Below are 19,233 nucleotides of genomic sequence, written 5' to 3'. Positions count from 1 at the left end.
GCGTTCGTTTTCTTTTTTCTTTCGATGAGGAAAGAAGGAGAGAAAAATGCTTCGAAGCATTTGTAGCATCAAGTGAATCTGCCTGGATTCACCATATTTGGTCTGATTGGACCTTTCGCCACGCGTTTTCCCGCGGATTTCATTACGATTCTGATATTAGTGATGTGTAATTGTTGCGTTCAATTGTGCATGTTGATTATATTTTTCGATCAGCGTTCTTTCGGAGCACATTTATCGTTCGTGTAATAACACGTCGCAACCGGCTGAACTGTTTGCACTCATCCTATGTACGTAAATAAAGCTGTACATTCCAGTTTTCGTTTAGGTTATGATAGAGCCACTGACAGATCTACAGTTTCTTATTAAAAAAGGAATTTAGAATTGTACATTTTATTTCAGAGTCAAAAAAATGAAAGATACGGATACTTCGATGGAGGATGATTGTGCAGTAGAAACAGTTACGCCTGTGAAGAAGAAAAAAATGAAACAAGGTTTTTATATTATATTATTAATATAGAGAGAAACTAAGGTGTTGCACAGTATATTATAAAGAAAATATTTAATTAATTACTTATTTTTTTCAGCACAATTGCCATTCCAAATATCAAGTTCCTCTAAATCATTAAACAGTACAAAAAATATGTCTAACAAGAAGAAGCGAAAAGTAATATCACCTTTAATTGGATCTAAAAATTCTAAAGTTATGAAACTTACAATAAAAGAAAATTCTGTCCCAAATGTTGTTGAAACTGCAAGAGAAAATGTAGAAGAGAAAAAACTTAATAGTAGTGACGATAGTATTGAAATAATATTGGATGAGAAGAAGAAAAACTTGGAGCAAAGTGATCAGGAAGATAGGAAGAATGAAGAAAGTGATACCACATCTAAAAAAAGCCTTCTAGGAAAGAATAAGAAATTGGATAGATCTCAACAAAAATCTGGTGCCTTAACTAAGTTTCTCAAAAAGATAGACAAGGAAGTTGAAAGCGATAGTTCAAGTAAATTGAAAAATAAGCAAGATTGCCAAAATACGTTTGTACATGATGAAGGAAATGAAAGCTGTTTAAATGAAAGTTCAAGCACACAGGCAACTGAATCTGCATTACAACATTTATGTCAAGAAAAGGACCAATTACAAGATACTAAGGTTGTTAGTGAAGACGCAGATCATTCTTCCTGCCAAGAACTGGACTGTGATATTACTATTTTATCTTCGGATAATGAAGATCAAAGTGAATTGAACAAATCTACATTGGATGGAAATGAGGAAATAACTAACGAACCTACAACTCCTGTTACTCCAAAAACCAATAAAGTTGCAAACAAGAAAGTTTTAAAACTAACACCAAAGCAATTAGAAAAAAGACAGGAAAGTGCCAGAAGGAAAGAAGAAAAATTAAAATTAAAAGTGGTACATATTTTAATTATTTTACATAGAAGAAATTAAATTATTTTTGTGTACAATTTTTAAGATCATACTCTTTTTAAATATATTAATTTTTAAAAATATATATTTTAAATTAAATTATTAAATATATATATTTATCTTTTTATCTATTTTTTAGGAAAAAGACAAGAAGCGAGAGGAAGAAAAAGCAAATCGACGAAGAGAAAGAGAAGAGAAACAAAAAGAGAAAGAAGAAAAAGAAAGAATGGAAAAAGAGCAAAAGAAAAAGGAAAAAGAATTAAAGGAACTTAAGAAACAAATTGAAATCGAGTAAGAGAATATTTAATTATATTTTATAATTTTATTATACTTTTGTTATAGTTTTATTTAAAAATTATGTATATGTTTCTAGACAAAAACAAAAAGAGAAGGAAGCAAAAGAAGAAGAGAAAAAAAAGAAAGAAGAGGAAAAATTAGAACTTCAACGTAAGAAACAGAAGGCAGCTTCAAATTTTGCCAGCTTTTTCGTTTCTAAAAAACAGGAAGTTAAATCAGACGAAGATAGTGTTATTAAAATAAAATATTTTATGCCTTTTGAAATAAAGGCTGATATGAGAATGGCACCGATCTGTCGAAGAAAATTGACTGAACAAGAAAAATTATTATTAGACAAAAAGTACAATTTAGACCTGCAAAAGTCTGAATTATATCTGGCAGATATTAAAAAAATGAAAATTCGTACTTCCTTTAAAACGTGGCCACTTGAAGCGAAGGATGATGTCATTATATTAGGTAAAAATTGTGTTTGTGTGTTATAAAATTATATAAATTTGTTATCTACTAAATATTTGATCTGCTAAGTTTTTGGATTTAATTTGTGTAGATGAAGACAATGATGGCAGTTCCAACATGATACACGACACGCATAATTTGGAAAAGCATCGGCCGAAATTATTGCAGTTTAGCGAAAATCGTCGTCCTCCGTATTGGGGCACATGGCGGAAACGAAGTAACATTATAAATCCTCGGCGACCGTTTGCAAAAGAAAAGGTAAGAATTAATGTTAATTAGTCCAGGATTGTTCTTTTATGAACATTTTACAGGCTGGCTTACACAACATTATTTTAAAATATTAACTATTTATTGCTTATTAAAGTAATTAATTATCCACACAAGTAGCTGATTTTAATAATAACCAGTATAAAACAACTTTTCATGAAAGATATTTAAAAAAATATAAGATTTAGATAGAAAATAAGACACAAATATATAATGCATTTGTAGTTAGATTTATTATTACTCTATATACAACGCCGATAAAAGTTTCTCATCGCAATAACATTAACTGCCTTAACTTTAACTAATAAAACTTGCTTGGAATTAATTAAATTGAATTAATCTCTCTTTAAATTTTTAATATAAATTTTCAAATGATCTATTTCAAATAGTATCTTAATTCTTTGAGATTACAAAATATATCTTTCAATATAAAATCCAAGAAATATTAGTTGCCGAAAATGTTAAGAACTATTAGTTTACATCATTTATTCGGCAAGTTATTCCTACATTAACTATTTTTATATAAAGAAACTATTTTTAAGTACTTGTCAATTTATATAAAAGCTATATATAAGTCATAACACAGAATGATAAGTTTTTGCTAGCTTTATTGATTAGGAAAAAATCTAGGAAACGTGAAATCTTAAATTAATCCGTTGGTAAAACGTTTATCTTATCGCCTCGTAGTCCCCTAGCACCATGGAACAAGGGATAGGCGTTTTTTCGGTGCACTTTACGATGTTTGGCTAGATGATCGCTGCGCGCGAATCTCTTCGAGCACATTTCGCAGGGATACGGTTTAATCCCCGAGTGCGATCGTCGATGCCTCGCCAACTCGTCTGATCGACTAAAACGCCATCCGCAACCGGTCCAGGTGCATGCGAACGGCTTCTCGCCGGTGTGCCGCCGTAAATGAGCTTTTAAGTGAGAAGCTTTAGCATAGACCTGAAAAAAATGTGTTAAAAATGTTACAAAATGCTATAAATAGTGTTATCATGGAAAAAATTAGCCATCATAATTAAATTTTAGCTGTCTCTAAATGATACATGAAATTTAATTATCATGTTTAGCTATAACTAATGTTTTTTAGTTATAGAATTATTTGTTAAATTATAGCTAAAAAATATTAGTTACCTAAAGCTAAAATTTATGCATGATAACTAAATTTCAGATTGTAATATAGGAACAGTTAAAATTTAGCTGGTGGTTAATTTTTTTCTGTGAAGATAAATTCGTGCCCAAAATGCTCGAGGTAATAGGCATTAATTTTTTAATTTGGAGTTTATCTAACTGAAAACCATAATTGTGAACCGTAAAGAATTTTAATTAAACCATAATTATTTTTAATTTAAATCACAAATCTAAAAGATACATATTGAAATTTAATCTCTTAGATAAAAACCGTAATTATATCAATCATAATTTTTTTTAAATTGTGGATCAATTAAAATTTTTTATGATTAATAATTCTGTTTTTTTTACCTAACAATAAGAGATTAACTTTTAATATGTATTCCGATTATTATGTCAGAATTGACTTAGCATGAAAATAATCAATTAAATATGAATATCACAACGAAAAAGACTTACCTTTACACAGCCTTGATAAGTACATGGAAAGCATCGATCTTCGGCTGCGTTTGCTAAACTACGATTTGTGTAATCGTGCGTTGCTAATGCTGCGGTAGCTGTTGTTGGAATTACAGAATCTTCATCTAACTGATTATTATTATAATCTGCAATCGCAAGATACATATTAATCGATTTTTACATGCAATTATTGAAATGACAATATGTTTTTTTAATACTATACATATTTTTTTAATTATTTTTAGAAAATATGTACACGCGATATCAAGAATATTATAATTACGATGACCATCCATTCCTTATTTCAGAGGACACTCCTTTATTTCAAGTAGCTGTCCTTTAGATTTATTCACTTTTCTACTCAATTTTGTCCTTTATTATTTATTTAGCGTTTTAATGTCTAATGTAGTATTAACATGAGAATTTATACGAAAACAATGAAATCTTTTTACGGAGTCTATTTGTTCTTTATTTTCTCTCAGAAAATATGGTCATCGTAATTATTTATATTGTAGATAGCTTTCTTTTTATACATTCTTTCATAAATTGATTGACAACGTTAAAACTATATTTTCATGTTTTCAATGACATTAATTTATTAGGATTTCTCAGCATAATTTTTATAAGAAATAATCTTTTTGTAGTAATAACGCGTACCTATCGTATTTGTTCCAAATTCATTTTCCAATGCTCGTAAATCGATTCCGAGCACTAGCAACGGTTCTTCGTATTGTGTCGTCTGTTGTGTATTTGGTAAAGGCGGTAAATGCAGAAATCCTTCGCACCCAGCGGTGCATAATGGTGTTCTTTCTGGAAGACCAGAGTCCCAGCTCTTCTCTAGACACCACTCTAGCTCCGAATCTAATTCGCTCAATTCGCTTAAGCAACCTATAATCATTTGATGTATATTTTTTAGAAAAGTTCTATAATTTATAATTAAAAAATGTGCAATTCTGTACATATATTCTCTCTTTTTTTCTCTTTTTTACTACTTAAAATCCATTTGTCTTCGGAGGAATACATGAAGATCTAACAGTAAATATACGGAAAGAAATTAGCTATCATAGCTAAATTTTAGCTGTCCCTATATATTGCAACCTGAAATTCAGCTCTATCATGCCTAAATTTTAACTAGGATAACTAATATTTTTTTGCTATAATTTAACGGAGAATTCTATAGCTAAAAATATTAATTATTATAGCTAAAATTTAGGCATTATAACTAAATTTCGTATGTAATATAGGAACAGCTAAAATTTAGCTGTAGTAAATAATTTTTGTGTATACATGTACATAAACTTTCGAGAAATAATATGTTGCCGAACTATTATATGTACATATACCTGTACATTATTATAAATTATAAAATTATTAAATATTTATATGTAAATGAAAAAAAATGCATACTTGATGACGTAGACGTATTTGTAGTCGACCAATCATTCCAAGATGATTGCAAAGAGCAAGATAAGTCGGTATAACAATCTATTGGATTTGCTGCGTTCAGTTGATCACTATCGTGTGTCCTAAAATCGTTGCTAAGCAGAGTACACGATACTTCGTAATCGCTAGGTAGATTTGTTTTGATCGGCGAAAATAGCTGTCTTTCGACGCTGGTGTCCATTGTCAATCCCAGAGCAGAAAATAATAGTTCATCTGTCATCTGTACAAATAAATTTATTAGCAGATTTTTTTAAATATGACAAACACATACTATTTCCAGACTGTTACTTTCAAATTAATATCGACATATATTAAGTATTACATTTTTTCTAAATAATGAGATAATTTTGTAAGTCATATTTTTAACTTTTTATAAATTTTATTGTTCTTTTTTTTCTAAACGCACGGGAATTATATTACGCAGAACTTATTAGAATACACGTGATAAAGCATGACATTACTGAATACATTGCATATATACTAAGAATTTTCTCTTAGAATTTACCTTGAAAATTATGGTAATTGTAGGACAATATGATATTGGAAGAATTTCTCTCTGATTAATATTTACCACAATAAAAAATATTAATATATACATAGTAAAATTAATCATACATATTTCGATACATATTTTATATCTTATTGTGGTAGATATTAATATTTTTATTGTGGTAAATATTAATCAGAGAAACTTATAGAATTTTTACAATATATTATATTGTGCCACGATTACTAATTTTCGGAGTAAATTTTAAGAAAAAATTCTCTGTATATATATAATTTAATATTTTATTGCAATATGTATTATCTGTCTTTTGTATACTCACATCAAACATTGTAGCTTCCTCAATTATATTTAAAAAATTGTCGAATAAACTTATCAAATATTCAAAATCAATTTCATTCACTTCTTATGTAAATTGGGGACAATAATTTTCAAAATAAATATTTCATGATTTCTCTGAAATATTTACATGAGTTCTCTGAAACTGGATTCAGAATCTATTCCCGATATCATAATATAAGTATTTGTTTATCAATCACCGCATCACACGATTCGCGTGAGCCTAACAAAGCAAACTTTAATGTAATTTAATGTAATTGTTCGTGGTATATTTAAACGTCAAGTTAAAGGTTCACTCGTATTAGACAGTCACGATGTCATACGATTTCCAAGTTGTCTCTTGATAATGAAATGTTTATGTTATAAAGTGTCTTGAGTGTTACATAAGAATTTAATGGCACATTTCTCTTTCATATTTCTTTTTGTTAAAAGTGATCGACAAATAAAGAGAAAGGTATCTCGCGATTTCAAAATATCAAAATTTTTACACTGTTGATAAACTGATAATAAATGCACTCTTGAAATCTCGCGCGATGACGGTGTCGCGAAGGAAGACGTATGATTGGAAACGTCGATTTGCGCGTCGCGATCGGTCAGGGGTCGTGTCGAGACTGCAACTGGTGGTCGAATCCTCCAGATGAGAAGACGTCGACAAGAGCGTGTGACGAGAAAGATAGAGAGAAAGAGAAAAAGAGAGTGTGTGGCTCCCCGAGATAAGGATGCTAGCCTGTACCACCCGGTGCCGTCACCACGTCGTTCCCCAGGGAGTCGTGGTCGCACGCGTGCGATCGCGACTCGTTCCAGAACACCATCCTCGACGGCGACTCGTCGTCAGTTTATCTTTCCCCGGGCCGCATAATCGGTAGAGATAGGATTAAGTATTTTGCAACAGTCGCGAAATTCCTAATAACGATCCCTGGTGACGTTTCCTAGATAGAAAAAAAATTAACCACCGTAGCTAAATTTTAGCTGCATCTATATTGCAACCTGAAATTTAGTTATCATGTATCTAAATTTTAACTATGGTAACTAATATTTTTTTAGTCATAGTTTAATGGAGAATTCTGTAGCTAAAAAATATTAGCTCTTTGTTGCGAAATTCCTAATAACGATTCCTGGTGACGTTTCGCAGATAGAAAAAAAAATTAGCCACCATAGCTAAATTTTAACTGCCTCTATATTACAACCTGAAATTTAGTTATCATGTATCTAAATTTTAACTAATATTTTTAATCATAGTTTAATGGGGAATTCTATAACTAAAAATATTAGCTCTCACAGCTAAAGTAGCTAATTTCTGTGTTTGTAAATTTAATGTTGACGACAAGAGATGTCATCAATCACTTTTGAAAGTTTGGAAATTGAAATAGAATGCCAGAATGGACAAAAATAAAAAAATATTCAAAGCCTGAAAGATCAAGTTTTCCCAAAAAGGGACGGACCATAGAAGTAATTATCTTTTAAGTGATCAGGGTAGAAATATGAGCAGAGATAGTTTTTCAACCATTCTCTTCTATATTTTTAGACAATTACACAGTGTGGTTTCTTTTTTTAGATTGAAATATATTTCAATCTCTGTATCTACTTATTCTATCTAATCCAAAATAATCCTTTTTTACGAAAAATATGAAATAGTAATTTTGATGAGTGAATGATACCAGAATTCCATGAAATAAAATAGTACGAAATAAAATAGCATATCGAAACCGATTCGGATTCACGTGTTGAATCGACACATATTGAACTTGATCCCATCCCTACTGGTCGCGCAATTAGCCTGTTTATTTACGGTCCCCCGGGATGCAAATTAATCGCTCGCGCGCCAGCTATCACCGATTTCGTCGGACGAATTAATCGCTATACGGGTTGTTGAAAAAGATAGAGAGAGAAGGACCATCCTCTTCTTCAGGAATGTCTCGAGGATGTCATTGCGCTGTCGTGCATGTGGTTCAATCAAATATATGGTCACTTTCGATTTGTGATGTAAGCCAAGAAACGAGCTGCTGAATCTACTTTCGATCGATCATATGATATCTTGAAATATTCTGGGTTTACGTTGAGGACAAATTTGTAACATAGGACAACTCGTGTTTAGACGATAAATTATCATTGTAATTTACGCAAGAAGTATTGTTTTGTGTATATGTATTGATATACATATATACACACTTTCTGAAATTTAAAATCCGGAGATTTGAACATCACAAACAATTCCAAAATATCTACATGAAAAATGAATATGTGTAGAGTATATATTACTTGCACAGGAGATTTGAAAATTATGTCCTTAATATTTTCAGTTGCGAAATATTTTACATGAATTGATAAGTAGAAATTTAAGAAACATAGAAAAATAATTCATTAAATACAGTTTAACAATTTCTGCAACACAATATGAAATTAAAATTCTAAAACTATCAAAATTATTTTTTTCTATAACATTACAGTTAACATACTTGTCAGTGCTCGTTACTATAATGTTACAGAAAAAAAATGATTATGAAAGTTTTAGAATTTTTTTCAGACATTTTCTTCTACATTGAAACAAATCTCATATACTGTTTGCACATTTGTTTTGTTTTTATGTGAAAATTTCATTGGATTCAGAAGGCATTGAGTGCTAAAATGTAACGGCGATGAGCGTCCGAAATTTACGTCAGTTGTTTTCCGATTACGAAAATGTCTCGGTAATATCGGTCCGTGGAGACACTGACCCGAAACGAATGGAATTTTTTTTTTAATTATACTATTGTCGAGAAGGAGAAAGAACGAAGAGCGCATTTCGTGCGAATAATGTGTCAATGATTTTGTATGCAATGCTGTTTCGCGATGGCTTTGACCAGAGTGCAACTTCGGGGTCTCGATAAAGGTGTCTCATCCGAGCCATTGCCATTAGGAGTTCGATTGCTCGTTTATCAGCGAGGTTGACCTTAGATACAACATTACACATATATTGTATATTGTCGTTCACTTAAAGATTCCAGCTTAATCCGTAATTGGTCGGGAAAACAACATATATAGGTGAGATTAATAACGATATCCGGGATATAAAATCCTTCAGAGACTTCGTTCGCCTTTATTTATCTTTTTAATTCATTCTGAATGGATTCACGACGTGATCTTCAGCATTTGATAAGCGCGAAGAAACATACACAAAGTAGATCTTTACACAGGCAATTTGAAATTAATGTTTTTAATATTCCAAAAATTATTTGCGAAATATTTTACGTGAATTTGATGAGCAGGAGTTTAAAAAACATCATGGAAAATAATCCGATTTACATCCATTAACACAATTTGCTATTAAAACAATGAGTTCAAATGTCTGATGATCTCCTTCTTAAGAATATAGAGATCATGGTTGATACTAATTGTGAGAGTAGATATAAAACGCCATGCTTAAAATATTAAATACAGTGTGAATGGTTTTAAGAGTTAAACGCACAGAAAAAACTTAGCTACCATAACTAAATTTTAGCTTTTTCTATATTGCATCTTAAAATTTAGTTATCATGCCTAAATTTGAGCTATTATTTTTAGCTATAGTTTAGCGGAGAATTTTATAGCTAAAAATATTAGCTATTATAGCTAAAATTTAGGCATGATAACTAAATTTCCTGTATAATATAGGAACAGCTAAAATTTAGCTATAGTAACTAATTTCTTCTTCGTGCTTCCTCATACAGTGCATCTTATTATACGTCAATTTTAAATCGAGTCAATGATATTTTTTTACAAATTCTTAGAGCGGACACATAATTATAATCTTGTTTTATAAGTTAATTAAACTATTACGTAGAAAAAATTTTTTTTACTTTGTACTGATGATAATAATATTAAATATTGCGTGAGAGAGATAATGTACAGAGGACATCTAAGCTTTATAAATTATATTCGATAAATGAAAACATTAATATTTTACACGAACTTATGATAGCTAGTATCATTTATTTTTATGAAAATCCGAAGCCTGTTCGGCTTTAGATTGGGAAGTGGCGCTAAAAGGTATACTTATCAGGGTATACGATGCGTTATGAAAAACAGACCACGGCTTAGTGGCGACACAATGATCCATAGGTGGCCCGATTTATCTGGCAGATTTATTTTATTATCTGGCGGATGCACGAGCAATCCGATATATCTTTGCGAGTGCGCGGATTCGTTGCACTTATGTGTTTAGGGAATAAAAAAAAGTGTGAGAAAAAATTATTCATATATTCTCTGGAAAAAAATTCCGTTTTAATATGATGTTATGTTACATCTTAATTTTGAAGTAGCTGTGTCATAATAAAAGCTAAAAAAATGATCTGCAACATTTTCTGAAAAATGTCTTAATTGTGTTGACTGATTTTAAAAAATAGATATAACGAAGAAAAATATATAATTATAATAAAACATAAAATATATATAATATAATAAATATCTATAACATAATAGTGTAATACAAAGTAACAGAAAAGAAAAGATGGTTAGTTAACAATATTGATCAAAAGTGAAGAAAGAGATATCCTGAAGAGACAGAGATATTCGTAGTTGCATACACATAAATTGACATCTAATCCGCTAAAACGCGCCGCTATCGGATTGATTTCGAGTTTTATTGTGCCGAAGGAGTGATATCCCTCTCATTGACGTTTTCTCTCTCATAGTGACGTATATCCTACGTAAAATTCCACGAATATGCCGTGCTTTCGTAACTCACGTGCGTAATTTTAACCCTTTTTACGTTTTCATTGATTGCTGACTGTATTACAAGATCCTGTCAAACAGATCTATTTGTGATTTTCTCTGAAGATTGGATCAAACTCGAAAATATCTTTTAGATCTCTATCTATATATATATTTACTTCCTTCAATAATAAAAAAATTTTTAATGAAATTAAAAATTGTATTATTGAAAAATTGCTTTAATCAGGTACGTTTTCTAATTTAATTATTTTGTTCTTTAGTTTTATTTGAGGTTCAAATATATAAATTTTATTTTTGTGTATAAAAATATACGAGATCTCAGAACGAATTATATTATGTGCATTAGACCGCAGATGAGATAAATATACACACGTTACAAAATAATACTCTCTCTAACGCTAACGTATATTTTAATTAAAGTATCAGTCGCAAATTGGTGATAGTCCGCGTTTCGTACAAAATTTATGTGTTTGTAGATAACACGCGTGTTTATCTCATGCGAGAGACGCATTTTAAATTCTACGTCACTATGTATAGTGTGAAACGTGTTGTTACACATGTTACACGCGCATCATGTCATATGAAAAATTAAAAATTTAATTGCCCTTATTAAGAGAGTGAATCCTCATTTTTAATATTTAAAAAATATGATCTATTATTGTTCAGCAGTCTAATGACGAGACTTTTTCCAACGTTTAATTATATTCTACACGAAGAGAATTTTCTCTTAAAATTTACCCTGAAAATCATAGTAATCGTGGGAAAATATGGTATTGAAAGAATTTTATGAGTTTCTCTGTGATTAATCTTTACCACAATAAAAATATTAATATGTACATAATAAATTTGACTATGTACATAGTAAAATTAATTGAACATATTATCTTATTGTGGTAGATATTAGTATCTTTATTGTAGTAAATATTAATTAAAGAAATTTTTATAAAATTCTTCCAATATCATATTGTCCCATGATTATCATGATTTTCAGGGTTAATTTTAAAAGAAAATTCTCTCTGTGTGCATTTCCAACGTTTATTATATTCTGTATTTATATTCTCTTAAAGTATATATGTATATACTTTAATTTTCTCAAACTTTTTATCCCCTTGATTTTCTCTTTGACCGTTTGTCGTTTTGCAGTTGAGATTCGTTATTCACGAATCATTCTGCTTTATTTGAATGTTTTTTAAGATCTAAGATCATAATTTCTAAGAACATTCGTCATTATGTCGATCGTAATTTCTTCGCTCTAGACGCATGGGATAGTTACCTTTTAATTTCATTTAGATTTCATTTGTATTTATTTTATTTATATCTTTAACTTAAAAAATTTTTTTAAATCTTTTTGTTCAGTAGTCTAAATGACGAGACTTTTTCCAACGTTTAATAACAATTCCAGAAATAATTTAATGATATTCTCAGATTTTCAAAGATAAATATAAAAAAAAAACTATATTGATTAATTCTCAAATGAGATCAGTACCTACTTCCTCTCTTGAAACACCTCTCTTGATTTTTTTTTTCTTACATACCCTCTATCGAACCGCAATTTTATAAGCGCGTATTTGTAAGTGGATGCATATCTCGCATTAGAATTATGAGACTAATCACGTTTTACGCTGATGACAGTTCACGAGGAGCAGCGGTCTCCAATTTCCATACAAAGAGCGGCCGCGTCACGCTAACTCGGTAACGAAGTGCAGGTCTAGCCGAATATCCGGGAAATAAATCAGTTCGATTGCCGGGCCTCCTAATCTGCAGTGTATACCGAACGAGGAGCACCGGCCGTAATCTTAATGGAGCATAAAACAGCCATTACAGATGGCCCGCTGGGCGACAACACGCTGTAAATAATGTACGATACTTCGCGGCATGCATCGACGCAACGTTAAACGCATCCATCGCACCCTCAGGCTTATAACTGCGCTTCCCTTCTCGAGCATGCGTTGCATCCTTTCAATTTTGTGCATGCATACGAGCGGAGAATGTGGAACACTTTGGTGTTATGCAGAAGATCTGTGTTTCGGCTTTTTCACACCTCTAATCAGGATAATTGTGACAGCTGAATTCATTCCAAAATGATACAAATATTGTTCATTATGTAAAATTATCTTGAAATGTGACAATTCATTTACTGGTTCTCACAGTAAAACTGGAAAATAATGACTAAATTCTTTGGAAGCTTCTGAAAAATATTTACGGTGTTCTCACACAATTATTCTAATTATATTTATAAAAAAAATTTTATACGTGCTTTATGTTATATAGTTTGCTTGCCTAATTTTGCTGCAAGCAGATCTTTGCAAAGAATATTGTGTACAAGAATTGCGTTTTATGTTTATAATTAAAATTCAGTATGATGTGTCATCTTTTTCACAGTTTTAAAAATTTTTAATGTTAGAGATTTTAAGTATCAAATTTAAATTTTGTTGAAGAGTATATAGAATTTATCCTTTTTTTCAATCACTTGTAATTTGAAGAATTATTGATATCTATATTTTTATACATAGAAAAAATAATTCACAAAGATCCGTCAAAAGAAAGTAGTTGAGAATAAAATTACGTTTTATGTTTACGATTAAAATTCAGTATAATGTGTCATCTTTTTCGCAGTTTAAAAAATTTTTAACGTTAGAGATTTTAAGTATCAAATTTAAATTTTGTTGAAGAGTATATAGAATTTATCCTTTTGTTCAGTCACTTGTAATTTAAAGAATTATTGATATCTATATTTTTATACATAGAAAAAATGATTCAAGGATCCGTAAAAAGAAAGTGATTGAGATCTGGGACGGCTCGTATTCTTTGATAATAAATTACATGCTTCACGAGACGTCATACGTACCTTCGTATTGCTGCCAAAAGCTGCTTGAATGCACACTCTTTCTTCTTCCCTTTTTTTATTATTAACGAAGAGAGCCGGCGATTGTTTTTGTGTTATATTCGTGTCAGCGACGAGTGTATCAATCGCCTGTGAGATTACGTTTCTTCCCGATAATAAATTAATGTCTCAAGAAGAATCTTGTAATTGATGCTCACGTAGGGATGAAATCGACGTTGATTTATCGAACAAAGAATATCTCGGCGCAAAGAGAAAAGAGGGAGAGAGAATTTATCGACTTTTTGGCGGGGGAAGAGGGAGATAGAGAGTACATACACTTCCGCGATACGTTTTATTAGTGTTTTGAATTAATTGATTTCAATTATATGCCAGGAATTATCGCGCTTCGTTGAACGTGCGTCACGACTACTGTCACGCGAAAGAAATAATGCGCGCGCGATTAATTTAACAATAAGTCGTCGTCGATACGTTCGGTTCATCCCGTCTTTAATTCGAAATATATTTCACGCGTAATGCAAATATGTAAAAGTAAAAAAAAGTTAGAAAAATAGCTACTCGACAGTGACAAGTTACTCGAAAATTCGCGAAGGGACGAAAATATAGCTACTTTTAACAAGCTACCATAGTTGCACACGAATAATGAAATATATTTTATGTATCCCCGAATGCGAAAATATATATTTCCGAACTTTATGCTTCTCAATGACATGTAAGAATTTTTGAAAACTATTATTTCGAGGAACAAGCGACTTAATGCGCGATTGTATTCGATTCTTCGCATCCGATTGTAGCTGCGTAGAAATAAAAAATCAAACGTGTCTATTAACACTTCACTAGGAGCACCATAAAAAGAAGAGAGAGTTGAATTGACATATTGATAGTAACTATGGTCACTCCATGACTAATTGTAAGAGAATCCAGAATGTGCAGACCAGCACGTTGGAGATGGTTGCAAAGCAGATATCGCTCAAGGAAGTTGCTTTATCAACGTCCTGCTTATTGATAATGAGAGAGTTTAAAGCCGCGGTTAAAACTAAAAAACAAAGTTTAATTTGTTAGAACTTATGATATGAGATTGTGATCAAGAGATACCGCCGGAAACAGAAAGGAGGGAAATCTTCGAAAATTTTTTCAAAAAAACATCTATAAAAAGCATTTATTAGAAATATGTGATTTACAAATTTGTTAATCCTTATTTATTAAAATCTAGAATAATTTATAGTATGTTGCATATAATTAGGAAAGTTTTATCTAAAATTAGGAAGATTATTCTATATGAAAAAATAAATTAAAAATATAGTGCAGGACCTTTTTTATATAAAGTATTTTATTAGCGAGAGTTAAAGATAATTCAAATCAAATTTGTTTAAATATTTGAAAAATAAATTAAACAACATTCCGTACATTTTACGAATGTCTGCTATATATATTTTATTTTTCAGAATCTGTTTGATTACGAAATCGATTCTGATGATGAATGGGAAGAAGAAGAGCCTGGTGAATCTCTCAAAGGATCTGACGATGAGAAGGACGAAGAAAATCCGGAAGAAAACGAATACGATGTAGACAATGAGTTTATGGTGCCTCACGGGTAAGTCATGAATGATTTAAATATATCGAGATTATTAATTAAACATTGAATAAGATGTATTTCAAAAAAATATTACTTATAATATTAATATTTTTTATTTTTTCTGTGTCATAAATAATTTTTTAAACAATCGAAATAATTGCTAAATTACAATTTGCCAAAATTTGTTGTTTATTGATTTTATTTATAAAGAAATTACAAAAATGGATATTGTAATTTTTTATAAAAAGCATTTTTAAGAAATTAGTCTATCAAAAAATTAAGAAACAAGAAGATTAATTTTATTTATTTTGATCTACATATTTCGAACGCAATTTTAAACTCTAAAATAACTTCTTGAATTTATATCTTCTTTTCTCAAATATTCCTAGGCATATTTATATATAAATTAAAAATATATTATTTTGTAATCTAGATATTTGTCTGACGAAGAAGCACAAGCTGATGAGGAGGAAGTGGAGGATATGGTAAGTATATGATAATGATAACACGCTATTCTTGTGTTAAGTTTTACGTTGGAGATAAATGTTAAGCGTTTACTTTTGTTACAGTCACCGCAAACACAGAAGATGAAATTAAAGATATTGGGAGAACAATTCGAAGCCGAAAGAAATACAAAGACGTACAAACTTAAACCGAAAATAATCGGATGCATCTGGCAAGAATCCGACAATTCAATTCCGGAATCTGGTAAGGATATTTTTTATAAATAAATATATATATATATATAATTTTATCTGAGTACATTATTTATAATTTGTGTTTGTTATAATTATTTTTAATTACAAATTTAAACTTGTTTTAGTTTCTACAAACGTCAAAGAGTTTTTAATGGCACGGCAAGCTTGGGTCAACAATATTCCGATAATATTACCATCATCGACCTCACATGAGGAGGATAGCTTGGCTTGCGCAGAAAACAGAACATCGACTCATCAATCTGGGAGAGGTCCAAAGAAAACCAAGTTTCCGAATGAAGCTTTGCCCGATCTGATTCGATTGTTGCATGGAAACACATACGGCAGACACTTTCTTATGAAAGAGTTCATAACATTCTGGAGCAGAAATGGTGGAAATCAGCTCTCGAAAGTTAGCGTGTTATCGAAGATCAATGAAGTCGCTAACAGGATTGCATGTCCTGAAGAAGGACCGATGCATCTTAAATCCTGTTGGTACGTCTCCGAAGACATCCGAAAACAATATCTCCCTGACAATAAGTTATCATTGCCAAATAGTTGGACATATATCTTGACACCGAATCGAAAGGGTGACACACTAGACGTTACAATCGACAAGGCAGAAAAAGAAGAGAAAGAGAAGGAAAAAGAAAAGAAACACATACCGCTCATTACTCAATTCACTAAGAAAATCACGCAAGAGGAGATGAAGAAACAATTAACGAAACCTGAGCAGGAGGAAACGAAAAAACAATTGATAGTGAAACCTGATCAGATTTCTGTACTGCCAAAATTACCTCCGCTACAGAGACCACCTAAACGAGCGATTTTAATCTCTGTCGGTAGAGGGGAACAATTTCCGGAAAAATCTCGAGAGAATATGTTAGCTAAATTCATCGGTCTTAATAAAAGGAAAGAAGAGGAAGCATCGAGCAGTGAAAAAATGATTGTCGATGATGACGTTTTAATCGTGGAAAATGTGAATAAAGTAGATTGAAAGAGTAATAAATCCTAAATGCAGGAAGAGACTTGAAAGGCAAATATTGATTATTGCGAATTGTTGTAGTAGACAACGAATAATCTACTCGGAAAATAAAATGTAAGTAACAAAGATGATAAATAATTAGACAGTTGATCACAAAAACAAAAAATTTTCTCAGGTAAAAATAATGTGAAAAAATAAGAAAGGGAGGAGAGAAGCGTTTATTTCATAGATGTATTCCATTTATCATTCTATTTCTATATTCTAAAAAATACATTTATTTGTAAAAGACATTTATTTATAATCAATCATCGATATATTAATGATATAGTTTATGAATATTCCTTTATACGTGTACAAAGTATTAATGAATTATTTGTTAACATTGCGTTATATCTTATAATTTGGACATCACGTGATTATTATGCATAATAGGATATATTTTTATAACTCACATATCACTTTGGAATGATAATGTTATAATATTTTAGATACTCTCTTTTAGATATTTTCTACAAGGTTTTATTCATATGACTATTCAATTAAATGAAATACTTTTTACTGATAGAGCTCCTTCATCACTCATGAAAAAAATTGTTTGTAAGAAAGTTGTCATATTATATTTAGGAGATTTAGAAGCTGATGTTAAGAAGGTAAGAATTAATTTTTGCTATTTGTCTTTAAGTTTTATGTAGTATATTTTATTTCTTCAGAAATACAATAGATATTAATTAGTGCGATAACTGCTAGACAATCATGTGGGTTCAATAATTTGCCCGCATAAAATTTTTGTGCCTTTACTCGATGTGATATAAAATTCGTTCTTGTAATTAGATGCGACGAAAGAAGATTGTAGTAAGAAAATACAAAAAGTACAGTTAAAAAAGGATAAAGCTATTGTTTCTTTTCTAATTCAAAATTGTACTTGATAATATATAATTAATTCAAAATCCTGTTTATTTAAGGTTTAAAAATCCTTACACTTTCTTCTAAAATAATGCGACTGAAACACTAGTAGATATATATTTTAATTATTTAACTAAGTTAGTATAGAGTATATTTACTATACAAATATTTATACTACATAATATACGAATCAAACCTGTATTTTAAAATCTACCGCATTGTAATTAGTTTTGTATGAATGGTCATCGCTCTTTTCATTGAACGAGCTTTCACGTTTTTATTAGTACCACATGTGACATTAACATCAGTCAATATATAAAATCCTAATTCTATTTAAGGCAACTACTACCAGCAGAAATATTGAAGTATCGCGCAAATTTTTATTTGCGATAGATAAATCGATTAGATAATTATCGTAGAAACATAGGTGCGCATGATATTATTCGATATATTATCTCTATTTTCGTACTTTATATGTGCAATATAAAAAAAGAAACCAATCTATATGTTAAATTCATCAGTCGAAAGAATCTTCCTCATATTAACACATTTTTTTTTCGTTGTCAGTCCAGATTACACATGAACGGTCACAAATGATATCAACGAACGTGCAAGCGTTAATTATCAATTAAAAAATGTTTTTATAAAGTAATTAAATAATGCTTCTGATATATTTATCCTAAAATAAATGTCTCGCAAAATTGCTTTGCTTGAGAAACCTCGCTTGATTGCTTCCTTCAAAGAATTTATTGAGTTTACTATCGAGTTTTTAACATCCAATTTTGTTCGATTGAAAACTATATAATATGATCAATGATACGTGAGCAAAAAGATTTTCTGACTGATAATAGGATAAGATTCACTTTAAAATAATATTCTAGATTTACAGCAAAATGATCTTCTATATCAGAATTGTATTCCTGTAGATTGAAAATGACAGAATTACATATACATTTATTCTTTGGCACATATACAATTCTATTTTTTATGAGATCTTTGTTGCATGCGTGAGTTAACATTTGCTATAAATAAAATATATTTTATATCTCGACAAGAAAGATCGTTTCCTTTTTTCACCGTCGCAAAAATCAGGTTTTGTCAGGCAAACTAGCGAAATTGTCACGAGGTTCTCAGGCGAGTTTATTTTAGAAACAAAAAATACTCTTAAATACCAGCCAGCTAATTTGGATAAAAATCTGCTTAATTGTGGCTTAATAAAT

The 19,233-nt window shown here is 30.4% G+C and overlaps 2 protein-coding genes across 3 annotated transcripts; one reads left to right on the top strand and one right to left on the bottom strand.

Moving 5' to 3' along the window:
* Positions 1 to 92: 92 nt before the first annotated feature.
* Positions 93 to 17,982, top strand: LOC114943123 (uncharacterized). The gene is made up of 10 exons (XM_085486403.1): positions 93 to 287; positions 400 to 491; positions 585 to 1,411; positions 1,566 to 1,717; positions 1,800 to 2,179; positions 2,271 to 2,437; positions 15,300 to 15,448; positions 15,864 to 15,915; positions 16,000 to 16,138; positions 16,254 to 17,982. The coding sequence occupies exons 2-10, from the start codon at positions 410 to 412 to the stop codon at positions 17,120 to 17,122; spliced, it is 2,817 nt and encodes a 938-aa protein (XP_085342529.1). The 5' UTR covers positions 93 to 287; positions 400 to 409; the 3' UTR covers positions 17,123 to 17,982.
* Positions 2,658 to 14,758, bottom strand: LOC114943120 (uncharacterized). 2 transcript variants are annotated; one of them, XM_029318693.2, is made up of 6 exons: positions 13,861 to 14,758; positions 6,307 to 7,252; positions 5,444 to 5,699; positions 4,694 to 4,924; positions 4,037 to 4,182; positions 2,658 to 3,391 (listed from the first exon to the last, which is right to left on the bottom strand). In XM_029318693.2, the coding sequence occupies exons 2-6, from the start codon at positions 6,313 to 6,315 to the stop codon at positions 3,095 to 3,097; spliced, it is 939 nt and encodes a 312-aa protein (XP_029174526.1). In that variant the 5' UTR covers positions 6,316 to 7,252; positions 13,861 to 14,758; the 3' UTR covers positions 2,658 to 3,094. The 2 variants fall into 2 exon arrangements, with proteins under 2 accessions (XP_029174526.1, XP_029174527.1); XM_029318694.2 differs by lacking the exon at positions 6,307 to 7,252.
* Positions 17,983 to 19,233: the final 1,251 nt, after the last annotated feature.

This window comes from Nylanderia fulva, unplaced genomic scaffold, assembly GCF_048542155.1.
Source record: "Nylanderia fulva isolate GAGA-0341 unplaced genomic scaffold, ASM4854215v1 Scaffold11, whole genome shotgun sequence".
In the NCBI taxonomy this organism is placed as follows: domain Eukaryota; kingdom Metazoa; phylum Arthropoda; class Insecta; order Hymenoptera; family Formicidae; genus Nylanderia; species Nylanderia fulva.
The sequence above is the reverse complement of the archived record's forward strand: the minus strand, read 5'-3'. Positions and strand labels throughout refer to the sequence as shown.